General features: G+C 36.3%; 1 protein-coding gene across 3 annotated transcripts in view; it reads right to left on the reverse strand.

Annotated features, from left to right (window-relative positions):
- The window catches only part of AFG1L (AFG1 like ATPase), a 225,254-nt gene that overhangs the window by 120,279 nt on the left and 89,885 nt on the right, over window positions 1–15,090 (reverse strand). For all 3 annotated transcript variants that reach the window (XR_006606828.1, XM_004753460.3, XM_004753459.3), the window contains one exon: window positions 8,387–8,486. Coding sequence is in view for 2 of the 3 variants with exons in the window: in XM_004753460.3 (XP_004753517.2) it covers window positions 8,387–8,486 (100 nt within the window). In the remaining variant the exon portion in view is untranslated. The remainder of the gene's footprint in view (window positions 1–8,386; window positions 8,487–15,090) is intronic.

A 15,090-nucleotide genomic window follows, 5' to 3' on the forward strand; every position in this document is an offset into this window, starting at 1 on the left:
TAGCTTTAAAGTCTAATGCCAATATCTGGGTCATATCAGGATTGATCTCTGTTGATTGTTTTTCTCTTGAGGATGGATCATATTTTCCTCATTCTTCATTCTGAGGTTGTATCCTGGACCTTATGGATTCTGTTTTTTATCTGAAGAGTGTCAGTATATTTGTCTTAGCAATAAATTACCTTGGATGACTCTAACTACAAACTGAAATCTTAGTTCAGTACCCTATCTTTAGTAGGAAGTTTGTGATCTACCTTGCAAACGTATGGCTCAGAGGTCAGTCAGAAGTTTGGGCAAGATTTATACATAGAACTTGGGGCTATATCCATCTAGTTCACTCTGGGGTTAACTTCTCATTTTCCTACAGTAATGCTTGCCCCAAACTCCACCATCTGGTTCTTTAGGCCAGAAAGACTGTGAGTTTTTTATCAAAATTTCAGTAATTCAATGTAGCACTGACTTTACCTACCTTAAAGATGACAGCTATTTAAAAGAAAGAAAGAAAGAAAGAAAGAAAGAAAAGAAAAGATATTCTCTCCAATTTTGGACTTTCTTCTAAGTCTATCTCCCTTCTAGGATCTGCCTGACATTTTTTTACTCTTCAAGACCTTCACATAGTTGTGTTATTTATTTTTTCCATATTGTCTCAAAGAAGGCCATTTGGCTAGGAGCTTACTCAGCCATATCAGAAGTTTTAGTTTTTATTTTATTTTACTTTAAATATTTTATTTATTTATTTGAGAGAGAGATCACAGGTAGACAGAGAGGCAGGTGGGGCGGGGGGGCGGGGGGGGTAGAAGCTGGTTCCCAGCTGAGCAGAGAGCCGGATACAAGGCTTGATCCCAGGACCCTGAGACCATGACCTGAGCCAAAGACAGAGGCTCAACCCACTAAGCCACCCAGGCATCCCAGAAGTTTTCGTTTTTAATAGAGAAATGTAACCCATTTATATTTTCTGTCAGCATGCCTGATCTTGTTTTACGTTCTTTACCCATACTTGTTGCTGTTTCTTCAGCTTTCTAGTTTTTGCTCTAAGAGATATTTTTTCTTTTATCTTCTCTCTAGTTATTTGAAAAGTAAAAGGTGTAACTTAAATTCTAAAATAGTTGACTGTAGGGTGGCTCAGTTGGTTAAACATCTGCCCTTGGCACAGGTCATGATCCCAGGGTCCTGGGATGGAGACCCCACATGGAGGGGGAGGAGTCCCTACTCAGCAGGGAATCTCCTTCTCTCTCTGCTGCTCATGCTCTCTCTCTCTGTCAAATAAATAAATAAAATCTAAAAAAATAATAAATAAAATAAAAGTACCTGACTGTGTATTTCCCTAGTTATAAATACAACAAATGATGATGCTGTTACTCAGGATCAGCAAACACTCTCTCAAAGAGGAACAGAATTCACAAATATCTAAGCAAGCAGTAACTACAAATATTCATTTACATTCGGTTCATTGGTATCATCAATTTTCTTATTTCAAGCATTTTTTTTTAGTACGTTCATATTAAGAACTCTTTCCCCCAGGACACTTATTTTTTTCATCATTTTATTCTCTTTATTCTATTTCTACATACCTCTTATGTTGTTTTTCTACATCACTGATTTCATTTTCTGTAGTTTCAATTCTAAAAGTTAATGCTTCTAATGCTTTCATTAATTTAAATTAACTTAATCTTTTTTATTTCATTTAACTTTCTTTTATTTTAGCCGATTTCTTATAAAAAGGTTTTCAACTCAATCTGTCTTTTCTCTGCTTAGATCTTCTATATTACAGTCAATTTTTCTTGATTTTTAAAGACTCTATACAGAAATTCTCTAATACTTACTTCTCTTTTCTACTTATTGTTCCCATATTATGGTATTTTCTTTTTATATAACCTTGAAAAAGGAGTGATATGACTAATCTTGGAGAACCCCTAAAATGAAGATATGTGGTTTTTCCTTGGTTCCCCTCCCTAACCTCCCAGTTGTTCTTATGTCTCTGTCTCTACCGTAGTTCAATGTTAAAAAGTGATAGTTGGCACCCTTCCTTTGTTCATACTTACCACAGAAATACCAGTGTCCCCACTAAGCATAATTCTGACTTTTGAACTCACATACCCATATTTGATATCATATTAAGAAACTACCCATCTGTTTATCTTTTAGGAAGTGATTCTATCAAGAAAGAGGGTGAATTTTGCCAAATGTCTGTAGCCTTTATGGTGAACACAACTGGATTTTTTTCTCCCTAGAAATATTAATATGATATATTACATTTATTGTATGTGTGTGCATAACTTCTAGCCAACTTTCTAGTGATATCCAGCTTTTTATTTACTGTGGATGTGCCTGCCTGAGGAAGGATCACATAGTGTTGTTGCCTGTTAATCTAATACAGGATCATTCTTGGGCATTCTAATGCTGCCTGCAGCATTTTTATCATAATAAACAGTAAATGTAAAACTAGAAAGACCAGAATGCACTCTTCTGAGTCCTAAGCTTCAGTCAGTAGGGGACTTTCTTTTTTTACCACTCTGTGTTTTACTGTCAAAGAAGCACAGTTGAAATGAATTTACATATTCTAGTTCCCCATAAAAATGTATTCTTATTTTTTGATTGAAAAAGTTCTTAAACTTAAAATTTTACATTTTAAATAATTTCATTTACTTGCCTATTATCAATCTGTTGTTAGGGTCCTCATGTTCTTAATATGTATTTTCTCTATTAGAATATCATTTAATTAACAAAGTTTTATTTCTGAACCTAAAAACTGAGTAGCATAGATATAAAATTTTAATTGTAGATTTTTGTTTTAGGCTTTTCTAATAACCTGACAGCATAATCTTTGAAAAGTAAAACTGTCTATTTGTATATGGGCCACATAAACTATTTCCTTAAATGATAAAAATGACAAATAAATCCTCTAATTGAGATTTTACAAAAATAAGAAATTAAATACAAAGTAGATCTAGATCTAATTTATCTGAAAATTTTCTAGCAATTCCCTATTCCTATGGATCTGATCCAAGATCCTCTGTTTCACTTTCAAAAGCCTTAACCAGATTATCCAACAAAATATAAAATAGTAGCATTAAAAATGTTACACTAGAACTTCATTTAAAATATACTAAACATATTTAAAGCCTGCAAGAAACTAGAAAAACCCCTACAGACTAACAAATAGGAGACTAAAAGCTAAAGCAGTAATCATCAGCTGATACTGGTTTGGGTTTTTTGTTTGTTTGCTGTTTTTGTTTTGTTTTTGGCTTTGCAAAAATAGATACAAGCTTTATTGAAATACATTTGCTTATGAAATTTATATTTGTTTGTATCCCCAGGTTCCAAAAAAAAAAAAAAAGATTTAAGGAAGCTTATGAGATTAAATAAAATGCAACAAAGTAACACAGATTAAAAGTAGGAACACTGAAAAAAATAAATTAAAAAAAAAGGAGGATGAGAGAAGAAGAAAATGAGAGGACATTAAATGAAGCTGGGAACAAAGCCCAAACTGCAGAGTATAACGACTTAAATATTTGCTCTGGGTCATCTACAAGTTTGAATCTAAGCTTCTTAGCAGTGAACATGAAAAGGGAAACATAACCAAATACTCTATTGACAATGATTGGGAGATAAATATAAACTGGTGTTGTGAAATACAAATATTGACCCACCCCCGCAGCCCAGGAATAAGTCCCACATGAGTAGTGAATGATTCTTTAAAGGTACTGTTGGATTCAATTTGCTAGTATTTTACTGAACACTTTAGCACCCATGCTCATCAGGGATATTGGCCTTTAGTTCTCATTTTTTAGTGGGGTCTATACCTGGCTTTGGTATCTGGGTAATGCTGGCCTCAGAATTAATTTAGAAGTTTCCCTTCCATTTTTCTTTTCTTTTTTTTTTTTTTTTTTTTTAAGTTTGGGTTGTTCTTTTTTTATAATTATTATGTTCAGTTAGCCAACATATAGTCATATAGTACATCATTAGTTTTTGATGTAATATTCACAGATTCATAAGCTGCCTATAACACCCAGTGCTCATCACAACACGTGCCCTGGTTTGAGGTTTTAACAACTACATGGGGGTATAGAGGGTGCAGCCTTGGGCCCAAGCAAGATAGGAATTCAAAAGTAGGACATACAGGCAGTCCCTCATTGGTACCTTATTCCCTTCACCCCCACCCCCAAGTTTTGCATCCTTTTCTTCTCTTCTACAGGATTTTTCTCCCTTAGGTTCCTAAACTCTGGTGTTGCTTTCACTTGGCTATCAGTTTTTTTCCCATTAAAATTACTGATTGCTGGGGCGCCTGGGGCGCTCAGTTAGTTAAGCAACTGCCTTTGGCCCAGGTCATGATCCTGGAGTCCCAGAAACAAGTCCTGCATCGTGTTCCCAGATCGGCAGGGAGTCTGCTTCTCCCTCTGACCTTTCTCCTCTCATGCTCGCACGCTCTCTCTCTCGCTCTCTCTCAAATAAATAAATAAATAAACAAACAAACCAATTAAGTAAAAAATATTAGTCGCTTACTAAATGTTTCTGATCACTTTCTACTAAAATCAATAATTTGTCTATTAATCGACAATCAAGCTATAGGCTGTTAAGAGATGACGGATGAGAGTAGCTTCCATCAACAACAAGAATCCCCATGCTTGTTCATGAAGTTGATGCTTTACAACTAGAAATGGAGGCAATGAAATGAACGAACTGGAAGAAAATTAAACAGAGAGGCTAAAAAAAATTAATGAAGGGGAAAAAATGTTTTTCTCACCTGAGCTCTATCTTCTGAATCTTTAACCTCCAGATTATACTGTCTTTATTAAATGACAGACATCACCACCTAGTTGTACGAGCCTGAAATTTTAAAGCAGTTTCTACATTTTCCTTTCTCTTTTCCTTAGTATTCAACCCATAACCAGGTGCTATCCATTTTACTTCGTGACTATCTTTCAGATCTATCTTCTTCATATCTATAGGTATCACCTTATATCAGACTTTCTGAACCTCTGAACTATAGACATTTCTGGCTAAATAATTCCTTGTTGTGGGGGGTAGCCATGCATACTATATGACATTTTGGCAGAATTCCTGGCTTCTATAGAATGACTAGAGGCCGACAGCAGTACCCACCACCACCCTGCCTAGTTATGACAACCAAAACTACCTTAACGTTGCCAAATAGCCCCCTAGGTGACAATCACTGCCTTATAACAAGCTAGCACCACTTCTCACCCAGTGTACTGCAAGATCTCCTAAGATGTCTTCACTGAAGCCACCATATTAACACACCCTACTCCGTAACCATTCTGTACACTACACCCAGTGACAGTCCACCTCTGATCTTGTCAGTCCCCACTTAAAGTACTTCAGTATCTTCCCACTTCTCTTAAATAAAATCCAAAAAACTTTGGATTTTATTATTTTTCTTCCTTTTTTAAAATTTTGTTTATTTTTCTTCTTTATTACAGGTTTATAAAGTCTAGCTCTCACTTCTCCAGATTCACGTTGTGCCTCACTGCATCCTACTCCCCCCTCCTCCGGTTCTCCCACCGCACTGGCCACCTTTCAATTCCTCACATGCGTCATGCTCTCTCCAGCTACTGGGAGAACTCTCTGGCAAGAAGATTCTTCCCCCACCTCTTGTAACACTCCAAGTATTAGTAGATACTATTTTATTATTTTTTTAATGATTTTATTTATTTATTTGACAGACAGAGATCACAAGTAGGCAGAAAGGAAGACAGAGAGAGAGAGGGGAGAAAGTAGATGCTGTTTTAAAACAGTAACAACCTATGTTGAGGCTCTAGATTAAAAGCTATGACCAAGGGGCGCCTGGGTGGCTCAGTGGGTTAAAGCCTCTGCCTTCGGCTCAGGTCATGATCCCAGGGTCCTGGGATCAAGCCCCACATCGGACTCTCCACTCAGTGGGGAGCCTGCTTTCTCCTCTCTCTCTTTTGCCTGCCTCTCTGCCTACTTGTGAGCTATCAAATAAACAAATAAAATCTTTAAATTTAAAAAAAAAAAAAAGCTGTTATCTAAAGAAAAAGTTGAATGCATTTTGTTGGTTGGAAATCAACCAAGTTGTTGGTCTTTTTTCTAGGACAGAGTACAAAAAAGTCAGTGATGACCAATAACGAGAAATGATTTAAGAGTCACAATATCTAGGTTCTAATCTCTCCTCTGCCATTGATTATCCATGTGATTTGTTGCTAACTTCAATTAACTTTTCTAGTGTACAGCTCTATCTGTTTGAATACATGTAATCACAACCACAATCGGGATGCAAAACAGTTCCATCAGCCCCCACAAAAAATCTCTCATTTTGCCCCTTTGCAGTCAAATGTCTTCCACTGTAGTCTCTGGCAACCCCTGACCTATTTATTCTTTGTCCTACACATTTATCTTTACCTGGCATATATATACATGCCATCTTCTTTAAATTAAAATATTAAGCCATTCATGATGATCACTGGTCTGCCATGGCCAAAAAACCAAATATGTAACAGTATCCTTCTATGGTTCACATTTGTGGTTAATGCCCAATTTTTTCAATTCCACATCTTACACTTTCAGTCTTCTCTGGAAAAGTGGCTCTACATGCTACCCTGGTGGGCCTGTAACTTTGCTCACTCTACAAAGCTACAAGATCCAGAATGTTCCTTAACATTTCCTTGTGGTAGTCCTTCCTCAGTTTATCATAGCCAACTGCAATTTTCTTTTCAGTGGTCTTTACTGGTGGTAAGGGAGGCGGCAAGCTTGCTCTAGCACCTTGCTAATTATGAACATAGCTTGTCACTGAGTGTCTGAAGATAATACTGATGACACTATTAGGTCAACAGTCAGCTAAAGGAGCGTCTTGATAAATGATGTAATATGAAAAAACTCACTGCCTTGTCTCATAAGGTTGCCACCCTGATAAAGCATAAGAATGCTCTCCATAAACTTATATAAATTTTAATAAATGCCCCTGACAGAATCATTCATAATTTTCTTGTAGTGTAACAGATTAGGTATAATTACACTTGTTTGAATAACTGGATTCAGAGGTATTAGTAATTGGGGTGCCTGAGTGGCTCAATCAGTTGAGCATTGGACTCTTGGTTTTGGCTCAAATCACGATCTCATGGGTTGTGGGACTGAGCCCTGCACTGGGCTCCATGCTCTGCGGGGAGCCTGCTTAAGATTCTCTCCCTCTGCACCAGCCCCCACTCACACTCTCTCTCTAAAATAAATAAATCTTTTTTTTAAAAGGTACTAACTAATTAATGTCTCCCACAAGTGCTTCTTTGTTGTTGTTTTTTAAAAAGATTTTATTTATTTGAGAGAGAACATGAGGGTGGAAGCAGAGGGAGAAGGAGAAGCAGACTCTCCGCCGAGCAGGGAGCCTGATGCGGGGCCAATCCCAGGACTCTGGGATCAAGACCCAAGCTCAAGGCAGACGCTTAACAACCGAGCCACCCAGGTGCCCCACAAGTGCTTCTTTAGAGATTAAGTATTAGAAACTACTTATATGCAAGCAAGAGTTAAGTCTTTTTCTAAGATTCAGTTAGGAGTTCTCTATCTTTTATTTCATTGAGTTTCTTTTATGACCCCTAAAAAGCAATTAGAAAGACTTGTATTTCTGAGACAGAGAAACTGAACAATTCCATTAAAAATCTGCTTTTCGCTCCTTTTCCTGCTTCTATTCTTGCTAGGACCTGTACCCCCACCCCACTTTACACATTCCTCAGAATACAAATAGTGTATGTCCTCCTTGTAAGGGACAAGAAGTTCATGACTTCTTCAAAAACAAATAACGTCTAAGGAAGGACCAGATGACAATGACTGAGCAAAGCTGTCAAATGTGTATTCCAGACCACCAGCGCTAAACATCTCAACACCAAGACACCTCGGCTCCAAGGAATACCGCCCGGGGCTCGTCTTCATTCTCACTGGCTCCTGGATGCCTGAGAGGACACATACACCACACCGGGATCCTTAATAAAAAATGCCAGACCCCAAATAAAGACAGAACTCATGCTCCTTTCGTTTCCAAGTCTCCCAGTCGCTTCGTCTGTATCTGCCCTCTCTGTACATTCAATAAACTCTGCTCTCACTTCTTGCTGCTTTGCATTTGCCAAGGACCTCTTGGCTAGTCCTACAGGACCCCCTCCAGGTCTTCAACATCATTTTTTGATATGAACTTAAATCAAACACTCAGAGAAAAACAGCAAGTCTGTCGAACACAGGGGATCACATGGATTTACCTCACTAAGAATACCAACTGATTTTTAGGATTAAGTCCTTTAAAAATTAATGATAAGCAAAGTCATCAGATTTTATTAACACAGTAAGATGAATATAAAAAGTATAGATTTTTTCAAAGCTTGTTAGTTTCCACCTAATTGGATGAGACTAGCACAATGTTTGTTTTTACCTTCCGGTGGCCTGTTGGATGTTGCCACAACGACGACCCCATTTTTGAACAGATTTTCAAAAAGCTGTTTCAGAATCATGGCATCAGCAATGTCAGTGACCTATGGACAACAACACATTTGTTTTATTTTAATTTCACTTCTGCTCTAACAAATTTGCTAATGGCTCATCTTTTTTTTTTTTTTTTTAAAGGATGGAAGTGAATTCCAAGAGAAAAATTCTAATTATCACCATGAAGAAAAGAGTAGATAATTAAAAGCATGAAAGACTGTATGATAGTCTTTTAAACTTGACTCTTTCTTGCAAGCCTATCATTTCTAAGCAAATTATCAAATGGTTCTATGTTAACTTCTTTTATAAACTACAGGTGGAAAGCACAGATAATTGTCCTAAACATTTAGGAAGTCTGATTAATTAGAACTAACATGACCAAATCCCTCCTCCTACTCCCATCACACACTCCATCCAACCGCCCCCACCCCCGCCGCCCCTCAGGGCAAAAAGAGGAGAGAAGGGGAAAAAAGAAAAAGAAAAAGAAAAAAAGAATAATAAACAAGCCAATTGAGATTTCTAATACCTTTCTGGCAAAGGTCCCTGAAAAGGTGACTTTAAATGGTCATGGGACTTTAGAAATAAGGACAAATAGCCAGTGAGACATAATCAGCTGCTGTTGAAAATAGAATGATATGACATAGATACTATTGTGCAATTGTTGCACAAAACAATTCAACAGATGGCCCATCACAAAAATAAGCAATTTCATTGTTCTTTTTAAGTGCCTTCTATTACTGTCCATGAATAATCAAAAGGCACTGCAGTCACTTCCAGCACAGCCAGCCTCTGCTAACCTTCGCAAACACAAATATTCCTTCTATTAAAAAAAGAGAGAGAAAGAAAGAAAAACCTTACAAGCATGGTTCATGCAGGACTTTAAAAAATTACTTCTGACAAAAGCAGAAATGTGTAATATAGATAAAACCATTCCATCTAAGTTACAGAAATGCATATATCCTCTAAATTTTTTTAAAAATCCACAATTAACAAGTAAGCTTACTAACTTTTTAAAACGCTTTTTAAAGTCACAAAGAAACAGAGAAATTAAGGAGGGAAGGAAGTTGAGTTCAAAAACAAATGTATAGTGAAGGTAGATATTAATCATTTCACCTTCCCTTAAAAATTTAATAATATGGGTTTTAGATACTTTTCAAGTAAAAATATTTTGATCTCTAATAGCATTTTAGATCATCATAATAAAATCTGTTTTATATTCACAAAACATATCATACAATAAAAATCATTGTTATTTTTAAACTATGTTAGAGCATAGAAATTGGGGGAATTCTTTCAAATTAGATAAAAATACTTAAAGTTACCAACTAAGAGGCTGTATAACACAACAACCAACCACCTGGCTTACTCAGGTCTATGTCAGTTTTCTCTTTTCAGCTGATGTTTTATGCAAAAGTTTCATTATTCCTTTCCCACTTGAACAAAAACCAAACCAAACCAGGAAACAGGGATGTGCAGAGCTTTTTTTTTTTTTTTTTTTTTTGGTCTTTTTTTGCTGTATAGGCTATAATTTTAAAACATTAACTAAAAAACTCCTGAAGATTCCTTAAATTAAAAAGACTTCAGGAAATTAGAGAGTGGTGAATAAAATGAAAAGGAAAGTTGTACTATTTAATTATTTAGGAAAGTGATATTTAATTTGGAGCTTAGGATCACTGTCAAATTTTGCTTCCGCAAAAATACTCACAGAGAAGGCCCTTTTCAAATGCTTAGACACCAGTGGCATTTCTGATGAGAAAGCAAACAAGCTTGCAAATTTTAGAAGCTAGTGCACTTTTAAATTGGATTCCCAATACATTGACTTTGAAAGAGAATGCTATCAATTAAAAGTTGTCCAATTTTAGAAAATAAAAATGGTCATTTGACTATCTATTTCAATGGTTTTGAAAAAAAAATTAAAAACAGCTTTTGTGCCCTACAGTTTAGAAAAGTGAAGAGACATTTAGCTTTTAATGGTGCAAAGGTTTAAGCTGGAAGTTGAAGAAAAGCAAACAATAAAGACTTGTGGTTGAATCATAATTTGTTGTTTTTGTATTACAAAATGTCTTTGCTCTACCAGAGTAAATTAACTTGGAGAAGCTATGGCTAATTAATAAAGCAGGAGTCACTTGGGGTAGCCGGGTGCCAATGTATACTCTTTTGATCTTGTCCCTGCACTTGCTCAGCTTTGCTGGGGAACAGTAATTTTACAGTAGAAGTGAACAGAAGACAATTGGCCACACATTCTTGGAGAGCGGGCTTTTTTAGCACCCGGCATTTCATTACCACCAAGAACAAAAGAGAAGGCTACAGATTACCAATAAGGGTAGTCTGCTAATACAGAGAGGGGGAGACATTTCATTAGCATTAAAGAGAAAAGATTTTTTATGACCTAGAGTTGCTTTCCATTATGACTCACTTAAGTAAAAAAGAAAAAAAAAATCTAATGGTTAATTTACATATGTAAGTGCCTGAGTCTCAGTCACCACTGATTGGTACAGTGCCATGTAATGAGTGACAAACATAAGCATGCATTATCAGTAATTAGTATTAGCACAAAAATAAGCACCTATTTTTTATTAGCAGTTTTTAATAGCTTTCCTGTTTTACAAAAACGGTCAAAACTATTTTTTAAATGATATTGATAGCTTATAGAGGAGAATTTTGCATGATATTCTGCTCATCAGAATTCTTTTTTTTTTTTTTTTACACTCTATTAGTAAAACATCTATCCAGTGGCCCTGAAAGAGAGAGGAAAAAATAACTTTCAAGAAGAAAAATCAGTTTCTTTCAGTATTATACCTTCAGAATCATAAACGGGTTAACAACAATAAAAAAATGTAAATATTCAAAGTCAACATAACAAAGACCCTAAAGAAAACTTTGAGGAAAAGCTGCTCTTTTATCTTAGCAACTAGAACACATAAAAACAACCTACCAAGACAAATTTCTCAAACAGAATGTAGTATATTTGACAATCTGGCAAAACTGAAATGCTATACTTAGTGAAATAACCAAGCTAATGAGGAATACATTCTGCAAATGTAATCTGAATGCTGCCAAAACATAACACAAAAATTCCCCAGATTCAAGAACACATGTATTCTTGTTTTTAAGCAGCAATAATTCTCTTTCAGCTCCCTAGTAAAATAAATATTATATTAATTAACACCACCTAAAGGCCAATAATACCTAGTTAAAAATCAAGAACTAAGAGGATTCAATTTTAGAAGTGAAGTGGTGATTGTAGACATACAATTGTTAAAAGTAAAGTGCCTAAAAAATTCTTTTCTAGTAAATCAGCAGTGTACTGTACCAGGATTAATAGGCTTAAGGATAATTTTTACGTCCTATTATTAAAACATCTACTAAAAGTCTATCCAGCTCCAGATCTGTATATTTAAATACATAATACAAGACATCATATGCCAAAGAGAACATGTAACATTGCTGTTACTACTAGTGCATTAGAGCACTAATGCTGAATTCAAACTGAGTTACCAGCTGTGTGACCTCAGACGAGTTAGTTAACTTCTCTGACTCTTTATTTCCTCATCAGTATAATGAAGGAGGTAATAATATCTATTCTGCAAAATTGTTACGATCCTTACAGTAAATCCTCAAGAAATGTTAGCTAGGACTATTATCTGTGTATGGTATATATCCTAGTATAATTACATGCTATTTATATATAGCTGTATTGAATTTTAGCTGTAGATGGGAACAGTACACAGCACAGTAGTTAAAGAGCATAGGCACATAGTACTCAAACAATAACTAATGTTATAACAGAATATACATAATAGGTGGGATGTAAGCATTCCAATAAATGGCATTGTCTCAGATAATTCATAAAAGATGAATTTTAACTAGTTACTAAACAAATGTAGAAAAATTTCAACTATATTATTTCTTAAGGAATATACATTAAAACAAAGACCTACCATTTTTCATCTATTAGACAAAAAATGTGAAGATATATCAGAATGTTGACAGGAAAATTATGAGATATTATTCTATATATATGGAAGTAGGACTTATTTGAGAGACTACCTCAATATTTATCGTTTGGTACTAGGATTTATTCATTCATTCTTTTACTCATGATTACGCATTCACTCATCCTCAAACATTGTTCTAGACATCTGAGATACATCAATTACCAAAACAAAGATTTCTGCCTTCAAGAGTACATTATTATACATATAATATATATCTAATAAACAGTAAATATAATTAATATATATATATACATGTCAGAAGGTGATGTATGTTATTTTTTTTAAGAATGGTTTTTAAAAGGACAATAAGGGACTTTGATTAATGGCAAACCACAATTTTATAAGACTAGGTCTTGTTAAGGAGATAACTCAGGAAAGATCTGAAGAAGTGAGAGACTCTTTGGGGGAGGGAGGCGGTGGGGGAGAATGCCCCAGGCAGAAATTTCAGTGCAAAGGCTCTGCTTTTTTGTTCTAAATTATGTGGATGTTGGGAACCAGAGTGCTGCTACAGCAATATTTTGGGGGTATCCTTTTACCTCTGAATTTTAGAAAAAGGAGACAAGAAGAGATCTAGATTAGCAAAAAATCCAGTTTTGGTATGCTAGAGGAACTTTTCTAAAACCAGTAGAAGACAGTCCAGATATTGAACTTGGAGATCCAGGTTCTGCTCAGGGATCACCTCTGTCCTTAGTGGACATATTCTTCCCCTTACACTCTTAGTTTCTCTGGTTCTTCTCAACAGTGGGTATATACAGATAATTGGCCTTTTCTCACATATAGCGGTAAACTCCAGGCTTGGAGGCTGGAATTGCAGAGGAAATAAAAGAACAAAACCACTAATATTTTTCATCCTAGGACATGCAGGCCAACTCTGTTCAAAGGCAGAGCGTTCTCTCATGTTGTCAACTCTAACGTAATAGAATGCTACATTCCAGTAGCATTTGTCATCAAATAAAAGCAATCAATTTGATATTCAGTCTGGTTTTAGTATCTCTGAGCATATCTTCGTCAGAGCCCTAGTGGGAAAGAAGCATTTGGTATAACATCCACTATTAGCTCTGGTTCCCAGATCCAACCCCATCAAGGCTGTTTGCAAGCAATCGGCACAGGAGACTGAGCCAAAGTAAAGGGGTTTACTGGAGACTCCAGGATGCGAACAGCACGGATAACACCTGCTGGGAACGGGAGCCGCGCAGCTCTGGAGACCTCAGCAGCTGTCCAGGGAGCAGCCTTGTAGCCCTCCCCACTAATGTGAATCAGTTATTTCCTATGTGTCTTTGTTCCTGCTTCATTATCATGTGGGACCTGACCTCAGTGCCTTTTAGTTCAGAGACACAAGACAGAAGACATGACGGGCCCAATCCCCGGGGCCCACCACACAAGTGCAATGTTGCTGGCAAGCTTGTAGGCTTGGTATTCAGAGATCAGATGTCCAGACATGGTCCATTTGACTGTGGGTCAGATCGGGTCCTACAGTATGGGATAAGGCTCTTTATTTAAAGCAACTGGGATGGATGAGTAAACAAATGAATGAACATCAAACCAACTCTGGACGGGGCAGGCGATGACCACTCGGTCATATCGACTCTCTCTTTGTTAGCAAGCAACATTTTACAACTGAGGGGCCGATCCCCCACCTTGATCTCCTTTATAGTTAAGATGTAATTTGAAAAATCATTTTTATTGCTTGCCTTTCTGTTGCAAGACCCACTCATTTAGAACACAAGCATTCTGAGAGTTGCTTTTGTTGCCTTCTTCCCAACCATGCATTGAACACTCTGAAATCTGAACTCAATGGAGAACACCCAGTGCAACCAGAGAGGTTTCTGTTAGGGCTTCAATATCGGGGTGGCATTATGACTTTCATGGGTCTTAAGCATTTCTACCTTCATGAGTCCTCTCCTCAATGAGAAAATGCATTTGAGGGGTACCTCAAGAGGGGTGGCTCAGTCGGTTAAGTGTCTGACACTTAACTCTTCATGTTCAGGGCATGATCCTGGGGTCCTCAGATCTTAAAATTTTTAAGATCAAGTCCAGCATTTAGCCCCGTGATTAGCAGGGAGTCTGCTTCTCCCTCTCCTCTGCCCCTCCCCCACCTCCCCAGCTCATGTGAACAGGCGCACTCTCTCTCAAATAAATAAATAAAATCTTTAAAAAAAAAAAGAAAAAGAAAGAAAGAAAGAAAAGAAAATGCATTTGAAAATATGTGTGTTTACATTCATAAGTAATATTTTATGACTGGGTTGGTATAAAATATATAGAGATTCAGGCTGAATTCATTATGATATGTTCATTTTTTTCTGCAAATTTTAAAAAAAATTAAAATATTTTCATGGACCCCTGAAAGTATCATGGTCCCTAAGTACTGTGCCTAATACACCTAATGGGTAATTTGGCCTTGCTTGCCATTAATTCTCTGAGGATCTCTTTTGCACCATCAAATTGTCATCGGGTCTTAACCTTCTTAAATAGTCTTGCCGATGGTCTGCTTGTCACAGCAAGAAACCAATCTTTACTCCAAATGTTTTAAAATTTGCAATTTTTACGCTAAAGGTCATGATTTTTATATGATACCAAGGAAATTCTGATGCCTCAATATTCCTCATCTACATGAATATAATAACCATTTTATGGAATTTTAAAAAATATTTTACTT

This window comes from Mustela putorius, unplaced genomic scaffold (assembly GCF_011764305.1).
Source record: "Mustela putorius furo isolate JIRA1106 unplaced genomic scaffold, ASM1176430v1.1 tig00000450_pilon_pilon_pilon, whole genome shotgun sequence".
Taxonomy (NCBI): Eukaryota; Metazoa; Chordata; class Mammalia; order Carnivora; family Mustelidae; genus Mustela; species Mustela putorius.